This window comes from Sminthopsis crassicaudata, chromosome 3, assembly GCF_048593235.1.
Source record: "Sminthopsis crassicaudata isolate SCR6 chromosome 3, ASM4859323v1, whole genome shotgun sequence".
Classification (NCBI taxonomy): domain Eukaryota; kingdom Metazoa; phylum Chordata; class Mammalia; order Dasyuromorphia; family Dasyuridae; genus Sminthopsis; species Sminthopsis crassicaudata.
In genome coordinates, this window is record NC_133619.1 from 573,172,605 (window position 1) to 573,199,902 (window position 27,298).

General features: G+C 41.2%; 1 protein-coding gene across 4 annotated transcripts in view; it reads left to right on the forward strand.

The window, feature by feature from the left end:
* Positions 1-23,281: 23,281 nt before the first annotated feature.
* The window catches only part of ZDHHC2 (zDHHC palmitoyltransferase 2), a 51,217-nt gene continuing 47,200 nt past the window's right edge, over positions 23,282-27,298 (forward strand). For 2 of the 4 annotated variants that reach the window (XM_074304828.1, XM_074304829.1), the window contains exon 1: positions 23,282-23,492. In XM_074304828.1, the coding sequence (XP_074160929.1) occupies positions 23,303-23,492 (190 nt within the window). In that variant the 5' untranslated portion in view covers positions 23,282-23,302. Of the gene's footprint in view, positions 23,493-24,540; positions 24,734-27,298 lie in introns of those variants that run through there. The other 2 variants (XM_074304830.1, XM_074304831.1) reach the window with 2 other exon arrangements.

Sequence of the window (27,298 nt, forward strand, 5' to 3'; positions counted from 1 at the left end):
CTCAGTGCCTTCGAGAACTAGGGCATCAATATAGACACCATTAGCATAATCACGGCTCAGAGACTCAGTCTCCATGGCAACCCAGGCAGGAAGCAAAGTGAGGGTTCCACAAGGTGAATCCCTGGGCCATAGAGCCAAAAGCACACCCCACCCAGCCACCCACCCAGAGGCTACGGAAGCTGCTGAGCTCTCAGGCTATTTGTGAGACAAAGATCCCCCAAAAAATAGGGGGAGAAGATGAGCCCCACTCCTGTTACATCAGCATCATGATGTACAACGGAAGAGGAGGCTGGAGGCTTCCCCAGGCTCATCATCATTCTAGTTCTAGAGCTGGAAGAGACTCCTAAAAGCCATTCATTCTACAGAGGGAAACTGAGACTCAGAGAGCTTAAATGCTTTGCCCAAGATCGGGATGTGTATTCTCTGATTCAAGAGTCAGTGTTCTTTCCAACATGCTGGAAGTTTTCTTAGGACCTGCTAGAGTCGATCTCCATTGATCCAACCTTTGAACCCTGTGGAAAGGTACCCAAATAGAATCTTAGCAAAGGACGCCTGTCCCCTCACACTGAGCTCCTCAAGGGAAGAGCTGGCTTCTGCCCTTCTCCATACCCAGTACTCAGCACAGTGCCAGCACAGGTAGGTGCTTCATAAATTCTATAATTCTAAAATCATAATCTTCCATGTAAGCTGATATCAAGGTAAAGGTGAGAAAGACTCTCAGATCTCCCAAAATCTTGGGCAAGACTTCCTTGTCTGGAGTTCTTCACAAAACCAGGTGTCATGTAGCACCCCCTCACATCCCCTCCCTTCAGCAAACAAGTCCTCTACTGATTTTAGGGCTCTTAAGAACATAAATAAAGAATGCCTAAGGGGCAGGTGGTGTAGTAGAGAGAGCACCAGCCCTGAAGTCAGGAGGACCTGAGTTCAAATGTGACCTCAGACATTTAACACTTCCTGGCTGTGTGACCCTGGGCAAGTCACTTAACCCCAATTGCCTCAGCAGAAAGAAAAAAAAAAGAGAGAGAGAGAGAGAAGGAGAAGAAGAAAGAAGAAGGAGGAGGAGGAGGAGGAGGAGGAGGGGGAGGAGGAGGAGGAGGGGGAGGAGGAGGAGGAGGAGGAAGAAGAAGAAGGAGGAGGAGGAGGAGGAGGAGGAGGAGGAGAGGAAGAAGAAGAAGAAGAAGAAGAAGAAGAAGAAGAAGAAGAAGAAGAAGAAGAAGAAGAAGAAGAAGAAGAAGAAGAAGAAGAAGAAGAAGAAGAAGAAGAAGAAGAAGAAGAAGAAGAAGAAGAAGAGAAAAGAAGAAGAAGAGAAGAAGAAGAAGAAGAGAAGAAGAAGAAGAAGAGAAGAAGAAGAAGAAGAAGAAGAAGAAGAGAAGAAGAAGAAGAAGAAGAGAAAAGAAGAAGAAGAAGAAGAGAAGAAGAAGAAGAAGAAGAAAAGAAGAAGAAGAAGAGAAGAAGAAGAGAAGAAGAAGAAGAAGAGAAAAGAAGAAGAAGAAGAGAAGAAGAAGAAGAAGAAGAAGAAGAAGAAGAAGAAGAAGAAGAAGAAGAAGAAGAAGAAGAAGAAGAAGAAGAAGAAGAAGAAGAAGAAGAAGAAGAAGAAGAAGAAGAAGAAGAAGAAGAAGAAGAAGAAGAAGAAGAATGCTTAGGGGCAGAAATGTCTCCAACTGATGATGGCTCCAGATAATTTTTGGAATCCCAAATCATCTCTGGCATTTGTCCACCCTTCAGGAAAATAACCACCCCCAATTTGCAGTTGCAAACTAAAATAGATTTTCTAATTTAAGACTTCCCATTTGATGCACAGCTGATTTGGAACAATATCCAGCAAAAAAAATAAAAAATAAATCGCTATGGGGATTTCTCCCTGATCAAACTACAAACTGTGAGCTGGTCACTCTGCTAATGGTGCCTAAATTCTCCAAAGCAGAAGCCAGCCAAGTCAAAGAGCAGGTTAAGGGTTACTCTATGCCAGGCTCCCAGAATACACACACAAGCAAAGGGGGGAAAGGGCCTGCCTTCACAAGCAGTTTACATTCTTTTTTTATTATTAAAGCTTTTTTTATTTACAAGGCATATGCATGGGTAATTTTTTCCAACACTGACCCTTGCAAAACCTTTTGTTCCCCCTTTTCCCCTCCTTCCTTCCACCCCCTCCCCTAGTTGGGGTAGTCCAATACATGTTAAATATGTTGAAATACATGTTAGATCCAATATATGTATACATATTTATATAGCTATCTGGCTGCACAAGAAAAACCAGATCAAGAAGAAAGAAAAAGAAAAACAAGCAGTTTACATTCTAATGGCGGACCCAGCACACAAAAGGGCCTGGAGATTGAGAAATGAAAGTCCCCAGATTTAGGTCTAGTCTTGTTCTCTTAAATAGCCCAGCTTGGAGGAATGCCTCTGTCTTACAGGCAAAACCTGACTCTTAACATTGTTGGGGAGTCTCAGTGTTGAGGTTGGAAAGGGGGCCCCAAAAGTGTGGGGTCATAGACCAGGGTCACAAGGTATCTCAAAGAATTTGCAGGCTTGAACCCATTTCCTGGACAAGGGGCAAAGTTTATTGGAATTGTCACGCCAATCAATGTGGGCTAAATTCCAGTAAATGATTAGCAAAGTGCCAAGAGAGAGGAAACCCCTTTATCCAGATTTCTATCATTGACATGCCAATTCTATGGCCCAGCCATAGGAAGAGGCATGGTCTCAGGAATTTAGTTCTCCCCGACCAACAGACCATCTATCTAACAATCAGCAATGAACTTAAGAGCTGTCTATATACTGTCAAAAAATTTTATAATTATAAAATTTAAAAAAAAAAAAGAAAATGAGATCTTTCGGAGGTGGCTCAAATTCCTTCAGAGAATTCCCAGACTCTGGGAAAAGTCTTGGAACTCCCAGTTAAGTGATTTTATTCAATTAGAGATCTGTCTGATAGTCCTTTCTTGGTTAGCCCAGACAGCTCCCAGTCCCAGGCCAATATTTACCCATATAACCAGGGGTCTGTTAACACATTTTTGCTGAAGTCCTCATTAGGAATTTTGCCCTCTAAGAGAGCCTCCTTCTTAATGAACAATAAACTTCCTTTTTCTGTCACTCAAATTTTTTGGGTTCAAGAATTCTATCCCATTGGATCCGCACAGACCAGAGGGGATTCCCCACCTCTTCACTCCTACTAGCACCACATCAACAATCAGGTAGATTGTTAGAACAGAAGCCTCCTAAAGTCAGAGGACCTCAAAATCATTGCTGTCTCCCCTAGAAGCTGATCTCCCCTTTTAATCTGTGGGGGAAGGGTTAGAAGGGCCCTAATGTAAACTGTGTGGGAAAGGGTGCTCCCAACTCTCAAACCCTCCCAGCCAACTCCTAAGATAAATAATCTCATTCAATTGGAGATCTTGGCTTGGACCATAATCACCACCCTCTAGTGAATCAAAAAAATTAGCCCTTAATCTCCTTAGTCTCTATAATCTCAGGGGGCTAATAAAAAAAGAGAACTCTGAACCCCAATCTTTGCTAAATGCCCTTCTGTTCTTAGCCCACTGATGAAGATATTTTCTTCTCAGTGTAAACCCATCTTTGCAAAAATTATCCTAACAGGATTCTTTGCTCTCTAATAAAGTTGTCTTCTTAGCAAGTTGTCTTCTTACTGCAAATAAATCCCCTTTTTGCCACAAACTTCAGGTTTGCAAATTCTTTCACAGATGAATCTGCAACATTGACCAGAGGGGAATCTTACCCTCAATCCTGGCACTTCATCAAAGCCATACTACATCTACTGCATCACTAATGTGATAGCTGAGTCCAATTCCATTCCATTTAATGAAGCCTCCAATATGTCTAAGTGCCCTTGTATTTTCATATGTAGAACAGCTGATAAAATACTGGACCCAAATTCAGGAAGATGTGAATTCAGATCTTGCCTCAAATTCTTATTAACTGTGTGAACTTAGGCAAATCTCTTAATTTCTATCTGCTTCAGTGTCCTCATCTGTAAAATGGGGGTAACAAAGCAATTACTTCCCAGATTTGGGGAAGGATGAGCTGAGAAAATGTTTGTAAATCATTTTGCAAACCTTAAAGTGCTATAAAATGCTATCATTTTTTTCAAATAGAAAAGCTCTTTGTTAAAAATAATAATAATAAGTTTTTATCTAAAAAGGGGGGAATAGCTAGATGGTGCAAGGGGATAGAGCAGCAGCCTTAAAACAGGAAGACCTGAATTCACATTCATCCTCAAAACTTACTAGCTGTGTGATCCCAATTAATTATATTGGGTATACCTTGGGCTGGGGGTTGGGGAGCGGTTTAAGCCACTCAGTAGAGGACTATTGATTATGAGATCTCCAATTGAATGAGTTCACTTAACTGGGAGTTTGAGCTGCTCAATGTCTATGCCCCAGGCTTAGATTTCCAATTGAAAAGAGATTATTTATCTTGGGAGTTTCCTTTATGGACAGAAGAGTATGCCTCTCCCAGGGGAGAGTTGGAGACCCCAATCACCCGTCTCTCACAGATTAAAGGGGACACAGTTTCAGGGCCCCCTCCAAAGGTTAAAGGGGACATAATTTACATCAAAGTGACTCTGAAAATGAAAATCCCTTTAAGAGCTCTAAAACTATGACATTTGGGGAGATATAACCCTAACTGCATTTGATGCAAGTTCTACTCAGTGAAGATTCATTGGGATTCCATTCTGAACACTTTACTTTTCTCTTTATATGCTCTCCCATTTGGGGACCTCATCATTTCCCATGAATTATTCTGTCATTTCTATAGCAATGGCAGCATCCATGTCTCTACATCAAGCACTAGTATCTCTCCTGAGCAACTGCAATTGTTTTTTCAATATTTTCAATAGGGCATTTTCTAATAGGTATTAAAAAAAAAAAAGAACCCATGAATTTTCTCATTGGTGAACCCCACCCCTTAACCAAACTTCACTATTGTCATCCTTCCACAGACCCAGTTTCACAATCTCAGCATCCTACTTCAGTTTCCATAGTTGAGATCAGAAAAAAAGAGAAGGATTTAATCCTAATAAAAAGGAGAAAAATATTGTATAGATCAGAGCTCCTTAAATTTTTTTCCTCTTGAAATCTTTATGTGACCCCAGATATACAGGTATGTAAAATCAGTATACAAATCAAACATTTAGTGATAATAAATCATGAAGAAATTTATCTTAAACCAATTCTTTGGTATGCATATAATTTTACCATTTATTAAAGTGGAAAGCAAATTTGCATACTAATGGGATGCATGTACATGCTTATTTTTTACATAAAGAATTAAATTTTGGTGGAGTATTGAAGCAGGTTGTGGTCCCTTTAAGAAACTAGTCCTTTCAGATTGATTTATTCCTTTCTGATTCCCAGCCCCTCCTAGCTGATGCATTATCAATTCAAGAAGCTAGGACCTTTGGTTCACAAATCCTGGTCAAAAGCACCCCTTTGAATTCCAATCAGAGATCAGGTTCTCCCAGCCCCCCCCCCCCCATTTAAATGATCTGCTCAGGTTTCCCAACCCCCATCAAGAAAATTCTAGCCCTCACTGAATCCTAGCCACGGGCCCTTTAGCTAAATCTCTCATTATAAAAGGAACCAGACTAAAATCCTCTCTTTGCAGAGGTTCCAAACATGGCAGCCTTATACCTGGCACGCCAAGGATCTCTGCCCACTGGAACACTGTTTCCGGTGCCCTCTTATCTCTACCTTCACCTTTTAATAACTAGACTTGAACCTTACTTCCAATTCCCATAATAAACCTCTTTTATCAATCTAAGTTTTCAGGTCTGTAAATTCCTTTACAGGGGATTCTTGCGCTGCCACTAGACCTCATTCAACTCCCTATCCTTGAGCCAAATCCTGAGGGGTTGCAGGGGAGCTCTATCTGACTCCCTAGACCCCAAACCTGCTAGTAGACCTCAATTTCATTTGGGTACCTCAAATCTATACCTCATCAGTATTTGATACCTTTTACTTATTGTCAAGTGTTCTATGGTCCCCACATTAAGTTATATGGCTCCAGATGGGGTCAGAACCCACAGTTTAAGAAGCATTGGTATAGATAATTTGGAGAGATTTGATCTGGTGCATCAGAGGTTAAATGTGGTATGGAGAAATTTGGGGAAAATTGAGGAAAACGTGAAGGGGAATAATCTCTAGATACTGGCTCAATTTCAACTGAGTTAAAATAAATAAAATAAAAGCATGATGACCATGCAAAAGTATGAAAGAAGTTCAAGTAGAATAAGTTGAAGGGGAAGATTCATGAAGGAATGGGAAGGTAGTTGGCAAGATCTGGCAAGATAAGTTTTAAAATATCAAGTGGAACAAATAAAAGATACAGTCAATTGATTTTATCCGGTAGAGCTGAAGCAATGGCCTTTACTGAGGGTGCATCATTTAATTCTGCTATAGTATTATATTGATACAAATGTTCCATACTAGACTGATCTCCCATTAGAGAAGGATTTGAGTTGCAGTTACATGTGTCCCAAACTGGGCCAATCTTGCCCTTGAGGAGAAGGACTTGAGTTACTGTTACACATGATCCAAGCTACACTGATCTCACCCTTGGAGGAGAAGGACTTGAGTTACTGTTACATTTGACCCCTAGGTTGATCTGCCCTTGGAGGAGAAGGATTTGAATTCCTGTTACATGTATCCTAAGGTAGGCTGATATCTCACCCTTGGAGAAGGAGAACTTGAAATATTGTTACATATGTCCCAAACTAGGCTGATTTCACCCCAGGAGGAGAAGGATTTGAGTTACTGTTATATGTATTCCAAGCTAGGCTGATTTGATTCTGGAGGAGAGGATGGAGAGACGAGCATTTTTAGACTATGAGTTATTAGCCTAAAGGAAACAGATAATGAAACTTCAATGGAGAAGGAGGAATCTTAGGGCTAATAATGGAGATTTGAACCATATCAGACCGATGAAGAATCGAGTCACATTTGTTACACACAAAAGAAAAAGAAGGAAAAGCGGCCTAAGAATAAATTTGAGGCTATTCTTCAAGGGTATAAAACTGTTTATTCTGTAAAGGAAGAAGTTGTTAAGTCTCTCAAAAAAATCGTTGAGGAGAGTCACAGAAGCTGTCAGGAGAGATCATCATGTAAAGGTCAGAGAAAAAAGAAATAGGGAGTAATAGCTGATGATTCCCTGCTCAGAGGCAGCTATTTACCGATCTCAAAACAACATGAAGACAACTGTTGACATCCCAGGAAACCCAGGACAAATATCCAAGATGGAACAAAATTCACCTCAGATTTATGAAAACAAATGAGAACAGCACACTTCTGGTGATTCATGTGGGTACAAATGACAGCTCTAGAAGGGAACCTATAACCCATTCCTAACAATTACAAATCTTGAACAGAAAGCCAAAGACCGTAGGGGCACAGATTGCATTTTCCTCATTTCTTGTTATTAACTCATTTTTCAATCATGTCTGACTATGTTTGGGGCTTTTTTGCAAAGACACTAGAGTATCTTGCCATTTCCTTCTCATTTTATAGATGAACCAACTGAAGCAAGCAATGTTAAGTACTTGCCCACGATCACACATCTAGAAAATATCTGAGACTTGATCTAAACTCATAAAGATGAATCTTCCTAACTCCAGGCCCAGCACTTTATACATTGAATCATCTAGCTGCTTCTGTTTTCCTCACTGCTGCCCATTAAAGGCAAAGATAGCTGAAAAGAAAAATGAATTTAAAGAAGCAAACAGCTACTAAAAAGTGAGAGTCTAAGAATAGAATTTGGATTTTTATTTCACGATTTTAATATTCATGACCAGAAACAAAGTACACATGCCAAAAGCTGATCACAATGTTTTTTGTCAGATTTCTTGCAAATCTAAAGTGAAATAAGCCTTAAATCAAATCAATGGGGGAAGGAAGACTACCTGCATATATATATATTCCCTGACCTAGATATCATGGACAGTAGCTACAACTAAGGAAAAAGAATAAAGAGTGAGATATCAATGAGTTCACAAGAGACAAAACCCAAGAAATTATATAATAGTAAAAGTCCAACTCTTTTTAAAATTTTATTAAAGCTTTTTATTTATAAAAACATATGCATGGGTAATTTTTCAATATTGACCCTTACAAAACTTTCTATTCTAAATTTTTCCCTCCTTCCCCCCACCCCCTCCCCTAGATGGCAGGTTGTCCAATACATATTAAATATGTTAAAATATATGTATACATATTTATATAGTTATCTTGCTGCACAAGAAAAATTGGATTGAGAAGGGGAAAAGACCTGAGAAAGAAAACAATATGCAAGCAATAAAAGTCCAACTCTTAAATCAAATTTCCAAAAATTCTTCATCCAAATTTCTAAAATCTGGGCAACATGAAAAGAGGTTTTAACAGAAGGAGAGAATTTGATCTTGTAGGAACTATTAAGACTAAGTTGGATGAAACTCATAGCTTGGGCTATAGATAAATTTTATTCAAAAGAAATAATATAAGAAGGTTTTAGGAGAATATTATAAAATTAAAAGAGGGGACAAAATGTGAAACAGTTCTTGTGAAGAAATCCAGAAATCAGAGAATCAAGAGAAATGTGATGAAGATTATTTGGTTGTAGGTCAATTGTGAGAGAAACAGAAGTGCCTCTGTCAATTGGAATAGACTACAGACGACCTAGGCAGAAAGAAGAAATAGATGAGGTGTATAAGGAAATAGATCCCATGCCACAGAAGTATGATATAGTAGATAGATGACTTCAGTTAACCAGCCATCTTTTAGATTCTGGTGCTGGAACTCCCTGTGTCTGTCTCTTCTATCTGTCTGTTTTTCATGAAAGAAGAATGGTTAATACTGAGAAAGGGAAGTGATAATTAAAAGAAGCCATTATGACTTCAAGTTAACAAGAAGTCATACCAGATAAAACTCATGTCCATTTTTTGACAAGATTACTGAACTAGATGAGGAGAATGTCGTGGCTATAGCCGACTTAGATTTTCAGCAAGTTTTTGATAAAGTATCTCATACTGTTGTTATGAAGAAGATTAAAAGATATGGACTAGATAATCATATAATTAGACCCATTCAGAATAGATTGAATTGTCAGATTAAAAAAGATGATTAATGATTCAATGTCAGTATCACAGGAGGTCTCTAGCAGAGGACCAAGGATCTCCAGGCCCTATGCCAATTTTTTATCAATTACTTGGATAAAACCATATGTACCATGTTTATCAAATGTTCAGATAATAATGCTGAGAGTGATGGCTAAAATATTGGAATTCAGAGGGTATAAAAAGATTTTGAGAGGCCATAACACTGGGCTACTAATAAAATCAAATTCAATAGCAATAACTTTGAAGTAATTTAAAGCTCATTGCTCCTTTGAAGAATCATTTTCTGAAAATCATTCAATCCCTCTGACCACTTGCTTCTTTTCTCTAGCTAGTCAAAGGGGAACTCTAGAGACTATTGTTTTTACTATATTTTGACTATTACTATAATCCCTTTAAAGCACTGGAAAAGAGGCCTCTATTTTTAGATGAATCAATGAAAGGCCCTTTTCATATTTACTCCAAGACTGGACTGATCAGAGAGAGGGAAATAGAGCATTATTTAGGAACTAATAGTTTAAAAAAGGCTGACAGTTTTTCTCATGGTGCTCCATCCAAAGACTTCCCATTTAGGATAACTTTTAAATGCTTTTTTAATAGTTCCAAATGAGGAAATTGGATGAGAATTCTTGTCTGCTTCCATCCCCATAATATACAAATTTAAATTTAAAAATTTGTCTCTTGTGAGAGTGTCTGAGCCTGAGAAAGTGTCAGGCAGCTGACTAGATGCCCACTGGAATGGTATCTTGTAATGGGGAGTCTTTTTCTGTGTGGGTTGGATAAATGAGCTCCCTTGTCCTTCTGGAATTCTGTGATTCTCTCTGTATCATCACCTCAAGTCCAGAGGCAAATGATTCACAGAAAGAAAGAAAAAACAAAAACACTCCAAACATGTGTGCATTATTAATCTAGCTTCAAAAAGTAAATCCTCTTTGTAAAATCCTTGACAAAACCTTGTTTTCCAAACTGAAGCACATCTGTTTAATTTAAAAATAAATAAATAAATAAAATAAAAATAAAAAAGGCATTGGAGGTACAGGGATGCCCTCTTGTGTTAAAATATTGGAATTGTAAGGTAACTCTGGGAAGGAAGCCACTTCCCAGACAGACCTCATGGATCTTGGAAGGCAAAGGCACTTCAAAGGCTATCCAGTGCAGCTCTTCATTCTAGAAAGAACTGAAGCTCAGAGATGGGGAAAGCTCCGCCCTGGTTACAAGCTTATATCTTAATTTTGCCTAAGGTGGTCAGCCTTATTGATTGTATTGATATTGACCGATATTGACACCATGATATTCCCATTCACCTGTCACCCAGGATTCCTCACGGTCCTCAGTTCCAATCAGTTGCCAAGGTGTCATTTCCCTCCCTAACACACACCTAGTTTCTGGTCTGCTTTTTCCATAGCCACCACCCTACTATCAGCCCTCATTACCTCCAGGCTAGACTATTGAAATTGCTTCCTAACAGCACGCTGCCTCAACCTCTCTCCCTATTCCATCAACAACCATTCACCTACCAAGTGATTGTTGTCAAGCGTTCATCTGGCTGGGTCACTCCCCTGAATGATAAACTCCAAGGACACTTTTGTCTCCTCTGTTTTGAATTGAAATCCCTTCACAACCTGCCTACCTACCTATCATTCCAGGTATGGTATACATCACTCCATTTGGTCCAGTTGAATTAGCCTCCTTAATATCCATCACATTCATACAAAAATACAAATAAAATATCCAAATATGAATAGGAAATTAAAATATGATACTATCCATTAAATCAAACCACATAAAGAGAGGAATAAATTGACCTTGACAATCTTCTGCTGAATTGAAATCAGAGAAAATTCACTTTTTCTTATGGCTTTCCCACTGTGATGAGTTCATCCCTCTGAGATTATGGGATGTTCAGAGAGGACCAATACCTCCGGTATGAAGGCTACCAAGCCCTTTTCAGAACTTCTTCTCCACTTTTTATGTCCCTCTGCCACTCAACTCTCATTTGTGGTTCTAAGAAGCTGTGGCAGGCTCAGTGGCCACACCTTGGTAAAACCATCTTGGCAGATGGTCTAAACTAGTTTGGAGAAACCAACAGGCCTCAAACCCATTGGTGAATTGAGGAGGGGGAGGGTATCAACCCAAAGCATGTGAAGTTTTCTCCAGTGAAATAAGTAGATATGAATAATTTCAAATGTGTTATCAAGGCTGCAAAAACAGGTACTATAGAATACTTACAGCTTGGTCAGATATGGAAGATGCTAAAGTTATTCACTGGATCCTGAGCCAGCCAGTCATCCTGACTTTTGTCTTGCCACTGGATTCTGATGACTCTAGAAGAGGGAGTATGATTGACAACTTTGCACAACTCTGATTCACTTAAATCCTATTAATGCAAAATTCAAAATACATCACCCATATTATTTTGCTATTTCATTTTTTTACTATCCAACATTTTATTATTTTACAGAAGAATTTTGTCATTTGTTTCTATCTCTATAAAGCAATTTTTGGCAATTGGATTAGTACAAGTAGTTCAATTTAGATAGAACTGTTGTTTTTTTATTATATTATCTCGGCCTATCCATGAGCAATTAATATTCATCTAATTATTTAGATCTAAATTTATTCATGTGAAGTGTTTTGTAATTGTGTTTATATAGTTCCTGACTTTGTATTATTTTACTATGATAATATTTTACCTAGCTCAAAGTTCTATGGGGACACATGGTGCAGAATTGCATTGGGAATTATAGTCACAACCTGCATACAAGCAGCCTAAGTCACAGGGTTGTTTTCTGATTAAACAGTGAGATTCTGCAGCCTCTTGAATATCTGAGCAGCTTTTTTGAAGGACCGTATTGCTTACCTCCTGATATGAGGACAGGTCTAGAAAAGGTGCCCTAAAAATTGTCTGATTTACCCAACCCTGAATTATTTACCATGGCAGGTAGGGCTTCTACCCTGCAGTAAAAAAAACACACAAAAATGTATATAAAAATTTTTGCAAAGGTGATTCTATACACCATCAGTACATGAAATATGTGCAAGACCTAAAAGATGAATCTAAAAGATGTAAGACAACTTAACAGGTATTGGATCAAAACAACAACAACAACCCCAAATAAAACAAGGTTGGCAAATGGAGGCCAGTCAGAGCTGGATAGATAGTTTTCTGGAGTAGTTACAGTGATGAGATGAAGTCAGGGTGGGGTGCCATGAAGCTGACAATCAAAACTAATATAGTCAACAAACTTGTATATCTCTCAAAAGGAGTGAATGACAGCTCATGACAGTGTGATTGCCACTTTCAAGAAAGTATCACACTACCATGATTAGTGCATATGCTTTCACCATGATGAACCTTGATGAGATTGAAAAAAAATTTTATGAGACCTGGAAATCCCTATTATCATTGTGCTTCTAATTCTGAGTGACTTAATGCAAGAACACGCACAGACTACCAGACATGGCAGGGAATTCTTGGGAAGAATGGAGTCAGAAACAGGAACAGTAACTGTCACTTACTATTGAAAATTTGTGTATTTCATGACTTTTTCATTACCAACACTGTCTTCCATTTACCTAAATGTAATAAAACTTCATGGATGCAATCTCATAGTGGTATCTAAAGACTATGTCACTAGGAAAAGAGGGAGACAGGATATGAGAATAGTGAAGATGATGGGCGGCGCAGTATTGGACTGGTCATAGACTTATCTTCTCTAAGCTACACATTTGCATTCAACCAAAACAGGGCTTCAAGGCAAAAGGACTGCCAGAAGACTTAATGTCAATATATTAGACTGCTTTTCCAAGCATATATAGTTTGATGCTGACTAGGAGGGAAAGCTGAGCCAAAACACAGGGGACAACATTGGAACAGAAAAGGAATAGGCAGCTTTAAGAGATTTGGTATACAATATTGCATTTACTCATCTGGGTCAGAACACTCAAACAGCAAGATTGGTCTGGTGAAAATGATGGGGAAGTTTAGAAGCTGCTAAATGGAAAAATGAAAACTCCACAGGGTTTACAGCAGGATGGTTCATCCATCTCTAAGCAGGTAGCATTGAACTCCATAAAAAGCAAAGTGCAGCTTAGCAAGTTGCAGAATTCTTGGTTCAGTATGAAAACAGAGGAAATGCAGTTTTACATGGATAGTAGCAATCTAAAGCACGTTTATGATGCCCCGAAGACTATTTATGGGCTGAAGACTTACGGTGCATCTCAAGTTCTCATTGCTGGTGGAGCCCCATTAATCAATGGAGCTGTGACAAGTGATAAGGACATGATCCTGGAGAGAGAAACACTTTCATAGTGTTCTTAACAGATCAGTCAATGACTTCAGAACGCTATTTATTGCCCAATAACTGGGGGAAATGCTAGGAGAAGAACAGAGGTCTGTAAACAATGTTCATCCATCTGCTCAAGGCCTTTGATACTATCAGTCATGAGGGCTTGTGGAAATTCATAGCAAAATTTGGTTTCACAGAGAAGTTCATCAGTATTGCACATCAATTTTATGACAGCATGCTTGATCAGGTTCTTGATAATGGATGATGCTCTCAAGCTTTCTCAGTCACCAGTAGAGTGATGCAAGGCTGTGTGCTTGCTCCCATGCTTTTTAGCACGATATTTCCAGCAATATTGTCAGAAACTTTCCACAAGGATGAAAACAGCTATTGCATGGATGGTTAATTAACTGGAAAAGGTTACAAGCCAAGACTTCAATGGAGGGGGAATTGGTACATGATTTTTGTTTGCAGCCTCTGAGACTGAGATGCAATGAAGAATGGATCAATTCTCTACTGCCTGTGCTAATTTCTTCCTGACAATTAATGTCAAGAAAAAGGAGATTTTCTACTAGCTAATATCACATCATCCTTTCATGGAACCATCAATTATAGCAAATGGAAAATTCTGGATTCTGTAATAAGTACATTTACCCTGGCAATATTCTTTCCAGGGATGTTCACTTGGATGATGAGGTTGATGCACACATTGTCAGAGCTAGCTCAGCATTTGGGAGGCATGAAAGGAAAGTGAGGGAGAGAAGAGGTATTAGGCTGCCTACCAAATCGAAGACCTACAGTTGTGCTAACCTCATCATTATATGCCTGGGAAAAATGCAGAGTGTATCAGTGACATGCCAGGAAACCAAATCACCTCCATTTGAATTGTTTTAGGAAGATTTTGAATCTCACTTGGCAAAATAAGGTACCAGACAACGTGGTCCTTTCTCAAATTGAATTGCCAAGCGTTCACTCTACTGCAGAGAATACAGCTGGGCTGGTTACATTGTTCGGATGCCAAACATGCATTTCCCTAAAAGACTATTTTATGGAGAACTCACACAAGACAAGCACTCACACAAAATCAGAGGAAGTGGTACAAGGACACTCTCAAGGTCTCTCTGAAAGATTTTGAACTTGATTGCATAACAAGGGAGACACTGGCACAGGATCACTCAGCACAGCATGCCCACATCAAAGATAGTGCAGTGCTCAAAAAAATGTGAGATGCACAAATGTAGAACATCTCCACTCCAAATGTTCATGTAGAACATTAGTATCCAATTGTGGGAGAGCCTTCTGAGCTTGTACTATTCTGAACCCCCACAGTTGCACACATTACACCTTGGCCCCAACATAGTGATAGAATGTTGGTCCTCTTCAAGCATGAAAGACAACTGATACATCCTTCTAGGACATTTCCCAAAAAACAGAGTTCCAGCTGGAAAGCTATGTTTATTGGTGGTAATGATCCATTATTTGATTATTGTACTCTGTACCTTTTATTATGAAATCATCCAAAAAAAGAAGAGAAATTCACCTGCTTGACACCTTGACCAAATTAATTGAATAATTATTAATAAGCAGTCACTTTTAAATCTCCTCTATCCCCTAGAACAGAAATAGGGATTTTGGGGAAATAATGAAGCATCATATTGTTCTCAATTGCAGATAAGATGGATTTTTGAATCATTAATCAATGAAGTATCTTGTGAAATGCCTTCTAAAACTTTACTTCCTCCTTTTTGGAATTTGTTTTTATGTAAGCTTTAGAATATACATGTATTAGCAGAATAATATGTATGCCCAACAAGACTAGAAGGGAAAGCAATAAACTGGGGGAAAATTTTCCATTCAAAGTTCTAATAAAGGCCTCATTTCTAAAATACATAGAGAATTGACTCAAATTTATAAGAATTCAAGCCATTATCCAATTGATAAATGGTCAAAGGATATAAACAGACAATTTTCAGATGAAGAAATTAAAACTATTTCTAATCATATGAGAAGGTGCTCTAAATCACTATTGTTCAGAGAGATGTAAATTAAGACAACTCTGAGGAACTACTACTCACTTCTCAGGTTGGCTTACATAACAGGAAAAGATAATGATGAATGTTGGAGGGGATGTGGGAAAACTGGGACCCTGATACATTGTTTGTGGAGTTGTGAAAGAATCCAACCATTCTGGAGAGCAATTTCGAACTATACCCAAAGGGCTATCAAACTGCATACTCTTTGATACAGCAGTGTTTCTACTGGGCCTATATCACAAAGAGATCAGAAAAAAGGGAAAAGGACCACATCTACAAAAATGTTTGTGACAGTCCTTTTTGTAGTGGCAAGAAACTGGAATTTGAGTGTATGCCCATCGTTGGAGAATGGCTGAATAAGTTATGGTATATGAATGTTATGGAATATTATTGTCCTATAAGAATGATCAGCAGGATGATTTCAGAAAGGCCTGGAGAGACTTACATGAACTGATGCAAAGGGAAATGAGCAGAACCAGGAGATCATTGTATATGGCAACAACAAGACTATATGATGATCAATTCTGATGGACGTGGCTCTTCTCAACAATGAGATGATCCAGGCCAATTCCAATGATCTTATGATGACAAGAGGCATCTTCACTCAAAGAGAGGGTTATGGGAACTGAGTATGGATCACAGCATACTATTTTCACTCTTTTTGTTGTTTGCTTGCATTTTGTTTATTTATATTTTTTCCTTTCTGATCTGATATTTCTTGTGTAGCACAATAATTGTGGAAATATGCAGATATGTGTAGAAGAATTGCACATGTTTAACATATATTGAATTACTTGCCATCTAGGGGAAGGGATGGAGGAAGGGAGGGAAAAAATGTAACACAAGATTTTTCAAGAGTAAATGTTGAAAATTATCCGTGTTTTGAAAATAAAAAGCTTAAGTTAAAAAAATAATAATAATATGTATGCCCTAATTAGGCAGTAAGGTAGCATAGTATGCAAGTAATAGGCCTGAAGTCAGAAAGTCTCATCTTCCTGAATTTGAATCTAGTCTCAAGCATTTATTAGCTGCATGGTACTTAACTCTGTTTACTTCAGTTTCTTCATCTGTAAAATGAGCTAGAGAAAAAATTATTCTAGTATCCTTGCCAAGAGAACCCCAAATGAGGTCACAAAGGGTCAGAAACAACTGAATAATAAAAATGTATAATTTAAAATATGCATAATTTATAAAAAGCCTGAATAATTTATTATTTAAATGCCTGTAGAAAACTGAGACACTAATGTATTGTTGGTGGAATTGTGAACTGATCCAACCTCTCTGGAGAACAATTTGGAACTATACCCAAAGGGCCATTAAACTATCCTTTCATCTAACACTGTCACTACCAGGTCTATATCCCAAAGAGATCACAAAAAAAGGGTAAAGTACCCACATATGCAAAAATGTTTGTAGTAGTTCTTTTTGTGATGGCAAAGAATTGTCCATGTTTCAGAGATACATCTTTAAAGATGTTTTGTTTTCTTTTTTGATAATAAAAATCATTGAAATAAAAAAACATTGACAACTCAGTAGAGATCATTATTATGTTTCCTTCACTTATACTTCCTTCACAATTACAGCTTAGAGGAGACATATTTAGATAATATATTGGAGAAGATCTGGAGGTTTCACTGGAATGCAAACTCACTATGAGACCATAGCATGTTTGGGTAGTCAAAAAAGAGAGAGAGAGAGAGAGAGAGAATGCCATCTTGGGTAGTATTAAGGGTTCCAACTTCCAAGAATTAAAAGGTGAAAGTTCTTTGTTCTCTATAGGCAGCCCTTATTTAAAGTGTTAAGTACAATTCTGGCCAGGTTATTCAGGACCCTGGTAAACTGGAGAATCATCCAGATGGCAAAATCACTGCGTCCATGTCATATGAGGTGAGTAGAGAGACATGACAGCTGTGTTAAAGATGTGAAGGGCAAAACAATGTGGAAGAGGCACTGGACACTTTGGCCCCAAAAGACATAAGCATGAGCCAAGCAAGGAAATTTACAAAGATCCAGATTTCTGTGGGATGGTGCGTACACAGACACACAGACACACACACACACAGACACACACACACACACACACACACACACGCCACATTTCTACAAAGGAAAGTTGTCTCCAAGTGGAATAGGTTTCCTTTGGATGAGCTGAGTTTCCACTGTTTGGAGCTCCCCAAGCAGAGGCTGCATGATAGCTCATCAGGTAAGTTGCAAAAGTGATGTCTCCTGGGATTGTTACACTGCATGGTCAAGGAGGACCTCCCTAATCCAGAATCTATGATTCTGGGTTAAATGGGGGTCCAAATCAATAAAATGAAACTCAGAAGCTTAATTTTTTTTTAATTTCTTTTACGTTTTGAATTTTTTTTATTCATTTTTCCAAATTATCCCCTCCCTCCCTCCACTCCCTCCCCCCCGATGGCAGGTAATCCCATACATTTTACATGTGTTACAATATAACCTAGATACAATATATGTGTGTAAATACCATTTTCTTGTTGCACATTAATTATTAGCTTCTGAAGGTATAAGTAACCTGGGTAGATAGACAGTAGTGCTAACAATTTACATTCGCTTCCCAGTGTTCCTTCTCTGGGTATAGTTATTTCTGTCCATCATTGATCAACTGGAAGTGAGTTGGATCTTCTTTATGTTGAAGATTTCCACTTCCATCAGAATACGTCCTCATACAGTATTGTTGTTGAAGTGTACAGTGATCTTCCGTTCTGCTCATTTCACTCAGCAACAGTTGATTTAAGTCTCTCCAAGCCTCTCTGTATTCCTCCTGCTGGTCATTTCTTACAGAGCAATAATATTCCATAACCTTTCATATACCACAACTTACCCAACCATTCTCCAATTGATGGACATCCATTCATCTTCCAGTTTCTAGCTACAACAAAAAGAGCTGCCATAAACATTTTGGCACATACAGGTCCCTTTCCACTCTTTAGTATTTCTTTGGGATATAATCCCAATAACAGCAATGCTGGGTCAAAGGGTATGCACAGTTTGACAACTTTTTGGGCATAGTTCCAAATTGCTCTCCAGAATGGCTGGATTCTTTCACAACTCCACCAACAATGTATCAGTGTCCCAGTTTTCCCACATCCCCTCCAACATTCATCATTATTTGTTCCTGTCATTTTAGCCAATCTGACAGGTGTGTATTGGTGTGTAGTGGTATCTCAGAGTTGTCTTGATTTGCATTTCTCAGAAGCTTAATTTAAAACTCAAGTATATAACCTATGAGTTTTCAAGAGCCAGAATTGCTGAGACTTTGAATTCTGTTGCTGTATCTTTAGGGTAAAGAAAACAAAAGAGGGGCTCTTGCGACTGACCATTACCGTCTGGAAGAAGGAATCAGTTTGTAGGCAGCTAGGAGAATATCGACAGAAAATCCTTCCTGAGGAGATCTGACAGTTAATTTCCACTGGGGGAAGAACCTAGGAGGGACAGACTGGCAAGGCTCCAATGATGACAAGAGTATTCTGAGAAAGGATGCATTGAGAGCCGGCAGTTATGGCTTTCAGGGACTGATGACTTATTCAACTTCCCAGGTTTGGGGACAAGCCAAGTAGGGAGGCAAAAGGGCATGAGGAAATGAGATTCAAGGGAAAAGAAGGGGGAGGGAGAGAGAGGGAAGAGGGGAGAGGAGAGGAGAGGAAAGAGAAACTACCTTTTAAACTCAGATGGATAAAGATTGAATAAGGGAGCAAGCAAGTAGCAGATTAAGGGTTGTGGCATTTGGTGTGTTCATCCCCAAGAGCTTCGGAGAAATATTGCTCATATCCACTATCCCATGTATCACATCCTTACACCTTCATAAGAGATTTCTATATCATAAATCCTAGGAGACATGCTACAAAATGGAAGAGAGCCCTAATGTATGTAAGATAAAAATAAAAAATGTGAGCTGCTGAGCATATGTAGAAATATACCAGATTTTCCATAGTTCTGAGCCCAGTCCCGTGGCTCCAACTTCATATAGTTCAACAAGAAAAATAACTAGGGGCCAGCTGTGTACACATAGCCAATACAAGGACCTCCTTTGAATCAGAGCAAAGGGCCCTTGACATATATAGACAAATGGCAAAGGAGCACCCAGAAAAAGAGATACATGTCTAAGAAAGTTTTTAAAGATTGTTGGGGTCAAGGATTAAACAGACTGAGACTAATTCATGTCATCAAGGAGCAATATGTTTTACTTCCAATGAGGACTGTTACAAATGGGAGTTGGAAAAGGTTTGGCAATTGTCAATGCTGTAAAATTACCCATGCATATAGCTGGTAAATAAAAAGCCATATAAAAAAAATAAAAATAAAAAAATAATGGAAAAGAAAAAAAAAATGAGAGTTGGGGTGAGGTGGGTTAGAGTGTAAGCTTATTCCCAAAGGATGTCCTTTGTACATTTTTTTTTAAGTAACTACTTTATTAAGTAACCTTTATTAAGATGCTACTCTGTGCCAGATACTGTATTAGGGACTATAGGTACCAAAACAAAATAATGTAATCTCTACCCTCAAGAGTGATGAAGTTCCAGGCTGAACTCAGGGAGATATTGTTCTGAATATAAGAATCCAAAGGACAGTAAAGAAAATAGGACAGACTGGAAGGCCTCTGGAAAGAGATCTGGGAAAACTTTTCCCCAAAGAAATTGTCTATGAGAGAAATTGTTTCTGAAGAGGCAGTTTCTCTGTAGGGAGCCTCATTCACAGATGCTGATGCCCTTTTGTGACCTTGGAAAGGAAGCTGAAGACATCATCTTTGAGCCTCCAATAGTGGACACATTTTTGTCTGGCGAATTGAATTCCACCACGTGGGCAATAAGCAAATTGGACTCTGTGGCAGTCTGAGAAGCAATATGGTATAGCAGATAGCAAGTCAGTCTCAGAATCAAGACCTGAGTTCAAGTGTGGCCCCTGACACATACTGAATGTCCTTGTGCAAATCTAAGACTATGATGTTTGACAAACCCAAAGATCCCAACTTCTGGGATAAGAATTCATTATTTGATAAAAACTGCTGGGAAAATTGGAAATTAATATGGCAGAAACTAGGCATGGACCCACATTTAACACCACATACTAAGATAAGATCAAAATGGGTCTAAGATTTAGGCATAAAAAATGAGATCATAAATAAATTAAAGGAACATAGGATAGTTTACCTCTCAGACTTGTGGAGAAGGAAGGAATTTGTGTCCAAAGGAGAACTAGAGATCATTATTGATCACAAAATAGAAAATTTTGATTACATCAAATTAAAAAGCTTTTGCACAAACAAAACTAATGCAAACAAGATTAGAAGGGAAGTAACAAATTGGGAAAACATTTTTACAGTTAAAGGTTCTGATAAAGGCCTCATCTCCAAAATATACAGAGAATTGACTTTAATTTATAAGAAATCAAGCCATTCTCCAATCACAAGACTTTAATTTATAAGAAATCAAGCCATTCTCCAATCACAAGTCTGAATCAAAAACAATCATAATAAGCATTTGAGGTGAGATTAATTTCAATTCAGAAAATGAAACCCAAGATGAGCATCAATTGAGGAATAGCCAAACAAACTGTGGTAATGGGAGTTGGAAAAGTTGAAGATAGGGAATACAGAGAAATTTGGGAGGACTCTTATGAACAGATAAAGATTCTACTGTAAGCAAAACAATGTACCAGTGGAAAGGAAAAGAATAATTCTAAAAAAATGAAACCCAAACTGAATGTGGACCACAACATAGTATTGTTACTTTTTGTTGTTTGCCTGATTTTTTCTTATTTTTTCCTTTTTGGTCTGATTTTTCTTGTGCAGCATGATAAGTGTGGAAATATGTTTAGGAGACTTGCACATGTTTAACTTATATTGGACTACTTGCTATCTGGGAGAGAGGAGAGAAGGGAAGGGAGGGAGAAAAAATTGGAACACAAGGTTTTGCAAAAATGAATGTTGAAAACTATCTTTGCCATGTATTTTGAAAATAAAATGCTATTAAAAATGAAACCCAAACACTATAATTATAATGATCCAGCTTGACTGATGAAGAGATGACAAAATATACTTCCTTCTTTTCTTTGCCAAAGTGGAGGGTTGTGGAATGTTGCTTACTGCCTGCTTTAGTGGAATGAGCTGGTTGGTTTTCTGTACTAGGATTTGGTTTTTTTAGTAATTTTCATTTTTAATCTTTGTTAGAGTGGCTTTCTTTATTGGGGAGAAGGAGGGACATGTTGGAAGATTGTTATTGTTCAGTAGCATCTAATTCTTCATAACCTCATGGATTGTCGGGTAAGTCTGGGATGAGATGTTATTTCCTTCTCTGGTGGATTACGGCAAACAGATTAAATAATTTGCCCAAGGACTCACAGCTAATAAATCTGAAGCTGAGATTTGCACTCAGGCCTTTTTGACTCCAGGAGCCACGGAAGATTAGAGGGAAAAAAGAATCTATCGAGAAAAGTCAAGATTCAGATTTAAATCAGTAAAAGCGAAAACAGTTGTTAAGCACCTGCAACGTGAGGGCAATTTAAGTGACATACAAAGAAAGGCTACAGGATAGTCCCTGCCCTCAAGGCTCTCGCAGTTTAATGGGGGAGAATATATAATTCTTCTTAGGTGGTATGTGACTGGGAAGTAATCTCAGTGGGGAAAGCACTAAGGGGAGTGGGTAAGAGCCTCCTGTAGAGGGTGTGATTTGAACAAGATTTGGACGATACTAGTCCAGGAAATTAAGAAGAAGAAAGGAGGAAAAACCATTTGGCCCGGGAACCACTGACTTTGAGTAGTTGGGAGATGGATGGAGTGACATGTGGGAAACAGAGCAGAAGACCAATGGAGAAAAATATAAGGACACTGGACAGGTAAACCAGGGCCAGGTCATAAAGGGCTTTAAAAAGCCAAGCGGGGGCGTTTATAATTGGCCACGGAGGTAATAGGGAGCCATTGGGGTTTATTGAGTAGGGTGATGACGGGCAGCCCTGCTCTCTGGCAGCTGCACAGAAGTGGAGAGAGACTTGCGGCAGCCTCACCAGGTAGAAGGCTATTGTGCAGAGGAGAGAGAGGTGATGGAGGCCTGATGGAGCGGTGGCTATAGGAGTAGAGAGAAGGGGTACAGCGGAGAAATGTGATATTACGGCAGTCACAGAGATTCTCCTCACCCCAGGACCGAAAGCATCTCTCCAACTCTCATTTTTCAGCCCTCAGCACTTGAGACCTGCCCCAAGTCACTCAGGTGGCACCGAGCAGGGGGAGGGGGCGGCACCCAGCACTCGCACTCCCCCACAAGTTTATACAAAGAAACCAGACAGGCGTGTGGGCGGGGGAGGGCATGGAACGAGTTTTAACGCGGGGGGAGGACCAGGGAGAATCCAAAGGGGCAGAGCTCAGGGCTCCCAGAGCGAGAGAGGAACTCGGCGCTCAGCCCCGGACCAGTGTGTTACCAAGGCCTGCCGGCAGCCCATGAATTGGTCTGTAGCGAAGCCGGCTCGCCGCAGACCAGCTTGGCTGAGACCCAGAAAAGGGCAGCAAGGAGGAGAGAGTGGAGTTCATCAGCCTGGAAAGGCAGGCATGGGCGGGCCAGGGTGCTAAGGAAGGACGCCGAGGGGCGGTGACTTCTTCTGCCTTAGCCAGAGGTCTAGCCTCAGTTGCCTAGTCTACCAGGCGGCCCCCGGAGCCGGCGAGGGCGGAGGAAAGCTCCAGGGTTTTTATCCCGGAGCATCCCAGGTTCCTCAAGCCCCTCCCCCTCTTCCTTCTCCCCCGTCCCCCCTCCCTCCCGGGCGGAGGCGGGGCGGCTGTGGCCGTGGCCGTGGCCGTGGGCGTGCGCGCTGGGAAAGAGGGAGGAGGAGGAGGCGGCGGCGGCTGCCGGGCCGGGGGGGAGGGTGCAACGATGGCGTCCGCGGGCCAGGGCCAGGGCTCCGAACGGGGGTCGGGGTCCGAACGGGGGTCCGGTCGTGCCAGAGGGCGGCCCAGGGCCCGAGCCCGGCGCTGGCGGCGGATACTCTACTGGATCCCCGTGCTCTTCATCGGCCTCCTGCTCGGCTGGTCCTACTACGCCTACGCTGGACAGCTCTGCGTGGGTCAGTCCGCGCCCGGGGGGGCCCCCCACCTCTGGCCCGGGCGGTCGCTCTTGCCCCAGTCCCAGCCTCCGAGGGTCAGACCCACGCGGGCCCTTATCCTGGTCGGGTTTCATCCCACCCCTTTACTCTTGACCGACCCCGTCTGTGAGCCGCGTGGGTCAGTCCGCGCGCGGCTCCGGGGGCCTCCACCCTTTGCTTGAACCTCACTCCCTTCCCCCGCCCTAACCCTTCTTAACTTTGCGTGACTGTGGGTCAGGCCGCGCGGAAGTCCAAGGGACCCCCATCCCTTCCTTCACCCGACCCCCCAACTCCAGCCCTTTTGCCCCGCGTGAGTCCAGTAGCACTTGGACCCCCCGCCAGAACCAAATCGCCGCGCGCCCGCGTGTCCCAGGGGGTGTGGCTTCAACCCCCCTATCCGGGCTCCTGATCTCCCCCAGACCCCTCCCCTCAACTAGCCCCTGACCGCTCTGTCAATTCGCCTATTTTATGCTAGTACCCTCAGCGGCCCTCACCCCCGCCCCTTCTGTCCCCGCCCTCCCTGACCCCTCCCCTCTTGTGGGTTAATGACAAACTGGCCGGGTGTGGACCTTTCTGCGTCACAGTCTAGGAAGCCCCCATGCATCTTTCCCCCTCCCTAGTCCCGGGTCGCTGCTCCTCCCCCGGCCGCACCCTCCTCTTCTATGACTGGGACTGATTAGGGGTGCAGAGATAAGTCAAGCTTTGGAGCACAGTGGACGTGAGCCACAGAAACACCAGCTAGAAGAGGGGGGAGGAGTACTGAGAAGGAACTGGGTCCAGGGGATTCGTTCTGTGTGGACGTCGGGGTTGTGCACTCAGTGCCTGGGCACAGGGGAACGGGGACGCACAGACATATCAGACCTAGCCTTTGGGGCACTGAGCTGCAAAAGCAGCATTGGTTACGTGGGGCAAGACTGTGACCCAACGTGAAAAACTGGTTTTATGCAAGCTGGGGGGGAGGGGAATGGGGGCTCTCCATAAGATAAGAACATCTATTCTAAGGGCTTGGCGGGAGTTCTGAGGTTCCTAGGTGAGAACGGCCTGCAGAGGCTCGGCTCGGAGCTTAACAGTCACCCCCACAAGAGAGAGTGTGTGTGAGAAGGGGGCCGTGACCAAGGATCTTTTAATCCTGACAGCACTGAGGAGAGCTGTCCAGATCCCGCAGAATGTAGGAGTGGAACGTACGCGTGGCTGCCCCCGGGAGCCTCGGGCTCTGTGCTGAAGTGAGCACTGGGCTGCTCCGGAGGCTGGGACCAACCTAAATGTCTGGCTCACCCTCCCACTCCCGCCGCCGCCTTAAGCGGGAGAGTTTACCGTTAGAGTACCAACATCGGGTCCTAAAGCTTCCCGAGCACTCAGTGACTGTTGTGGCCGCGACAGCTTTCGGGATCGGCCGGGGCTGACCCTCTGGCCTCTCCGTAGCCCAGGTTTTTCCTGAGCCAGGAGGGAAGCTGTGATTTAAAAAACCTTCTGTTGCCTTTTCTCGTGCGTTATGGTATTAGGCTAAGCAGCTTAGCGTGGGTCCGCAGGCGGCATTTAGAAAGCCTGGTCAGCCCGTGCAGGCAGAGGAGAAGGAAGGGAGGGAGGATTTTCCTGGCCCCGGGGTTGCTGATCCTCTGTCTGGCTGCACGGTAGGAGGACAGGAATGGCTAGAGAGTGTGCTTGGTCTCAGTCGGATTTCCTTAGATGTCTATACTTTGGAAGTTCCGGTATAAAGGCCCGGGGAGGGAGGTCACCTTTTGTCCCCCTTTTTTTCAATGTGCTGGGTGGCCACGTGGAGGAAAAGTATATTGGAAGGGACAGGGCCCCTTAAGGATAAGGCAAAGCAAAGAGCTCGATTTTTTTTAAAGGCACTCCCCTGTCCCTGAAAAGAAAGTGGGGTGGGATAAGGGAGTGTGACATGGTTGCATCTGGGGATCTGGGCTTCTGAAAAATCTCTTTGGCAGCCAAGTGGGAAGCAGAGGGAAGGAGGGGAAGGGAAGCTGAAGGCTGGGGGGCCAGTTAGGAAACTAATGCTGCGGTGACATTTCCCCATCTCTTTTAAAATGGAAGCCAACTTAGTAAAATTGGGGGGGGGAGGATAGTGGATTTAGGAATCAAAACAATAGGGATTCAAGCTTGGCTATCCCACCTTCTAGCTGTGGCTGTGTGACAGGGTAAATCATATTGCCACTCTGGCCTGTTTCCTCACCAGAAAAATGAGCATTCTAGTCTGAATCAACAATTTTTAATCTGAGGTTCATGTTCCTCAGGGGTTAATGGCGAGATTTCAGAGATAGGAAAAAATTGGTTTCCTTTGTAATGCTTTGTATTTAATGTCTTTTAAAAGGTGATTCTTTGAAAGGTTCACCAGCCTGCCCAAGAGGCTCAGGCCACAGTAATGGTGAAAACCTCTTTATGCAGATGCATGTTCCTCAAGGGTCAATGGCTAGATTTCAGAGATGACGGGGAAAAAATCACGTCTGCATTTCATTATAATTGGTTTCTTTTGTAATGCTCTGTGTATGTCTTAAGTATTTTTAAAAGTTGATTCTATAAGGGATTCACCAGCCTGCCCAAGGGGCTCAGGCTACAATAATGGTGAAAAATCTTGTGATGGTGATTTCTAAGGTTTCCAATACTACCATCCTGTGATCTTGTGTGCAAGTGCTGATGTGTACTGTCCCTTCATGGGTGCCAGATGGACAATCCTAGAATTTTCAACTTGGGAGAGATCTTAGACTGCCTAAACTATTCTCCACAACAAATACCCTTTCCCATTCAGAACTCAAACTCCTCATCTCCAGGACTGGGCAATTTTCTTCATCCTAAAACATGCTGAACTGCTTTTGAGCTAAAATGTCCCTAGCACCTAAATTATCCTAGTTCTCCTCTGACTCTTCCTGGACCTGATTGAAAGTGTCATTTTTAATTATTGTTTTTTAATTTTATTTTTTTTTAATACACATTGCTTTGTGAATTTTGTTGAAAGAGGAAAATCAGAGCAAAGGGGGAAAATCAAGGGAGAGAAAAAAAATGTGAAAATAGCATATGCTCTTGGATATGATTGGAAGATCCTGAGATTTGAATTGGGAAGGAATTGACCAGTAAATGCAAGTTTTAAGTAGTGGTCTTTCCCCTTCCACTTTAATTCAGGTTTTCCAGATGTGGTTCCCCCTCATTGGACTTCTCCGAGAAGGGGCAGCAGATTCCCTTGCCCATTGCTTTCTAAAATGGCCCACATCACTAGGCAAGCAGTCCTTGATCTAAGAATTACTGCTTTGTTCCTTCCTTCCACTGGCTGTAGTTTTCCCCTTCGGAACCCCTTAAAAAAAGTATATTCAGTGTGACCTGATTTCTAATCTCTCTTCTGAGCCTTCCCTTACCACAACAAATTATTTAACCAATTGTTGTATAATTTTGAGTTCATTCCCCATCCTAAAATCCACAGGCTATGGAATTCAGTGTAGTACTGAGATAAATGATGGAAGAGGAACGTAGACAGGGCCCCTTAATGATAAGGCAAAGCAAAGAGCTCGATTTTTTTTAAAGGCACTCCCCTGTCCCTGAAAAGAAAGTGGGGTGGGATAAGGGAGTGTGACATGGTTGCATCTGGGGATCTGGGCTTCTGAAAAATCTCTTTGGCATAAAAACTTTGATACAAGGCATAAAAAACTTTGTATCTGAGCTGTGCTCAGGGCTTTCAGGGTCACTCTCAAAAAAAATTAAATTCCTTTAAAATAGAGTTAAGTAACAAATATATTTTATTAATCTGTCCCTATCACATATGGCCCCCCCTAAAATTAAAC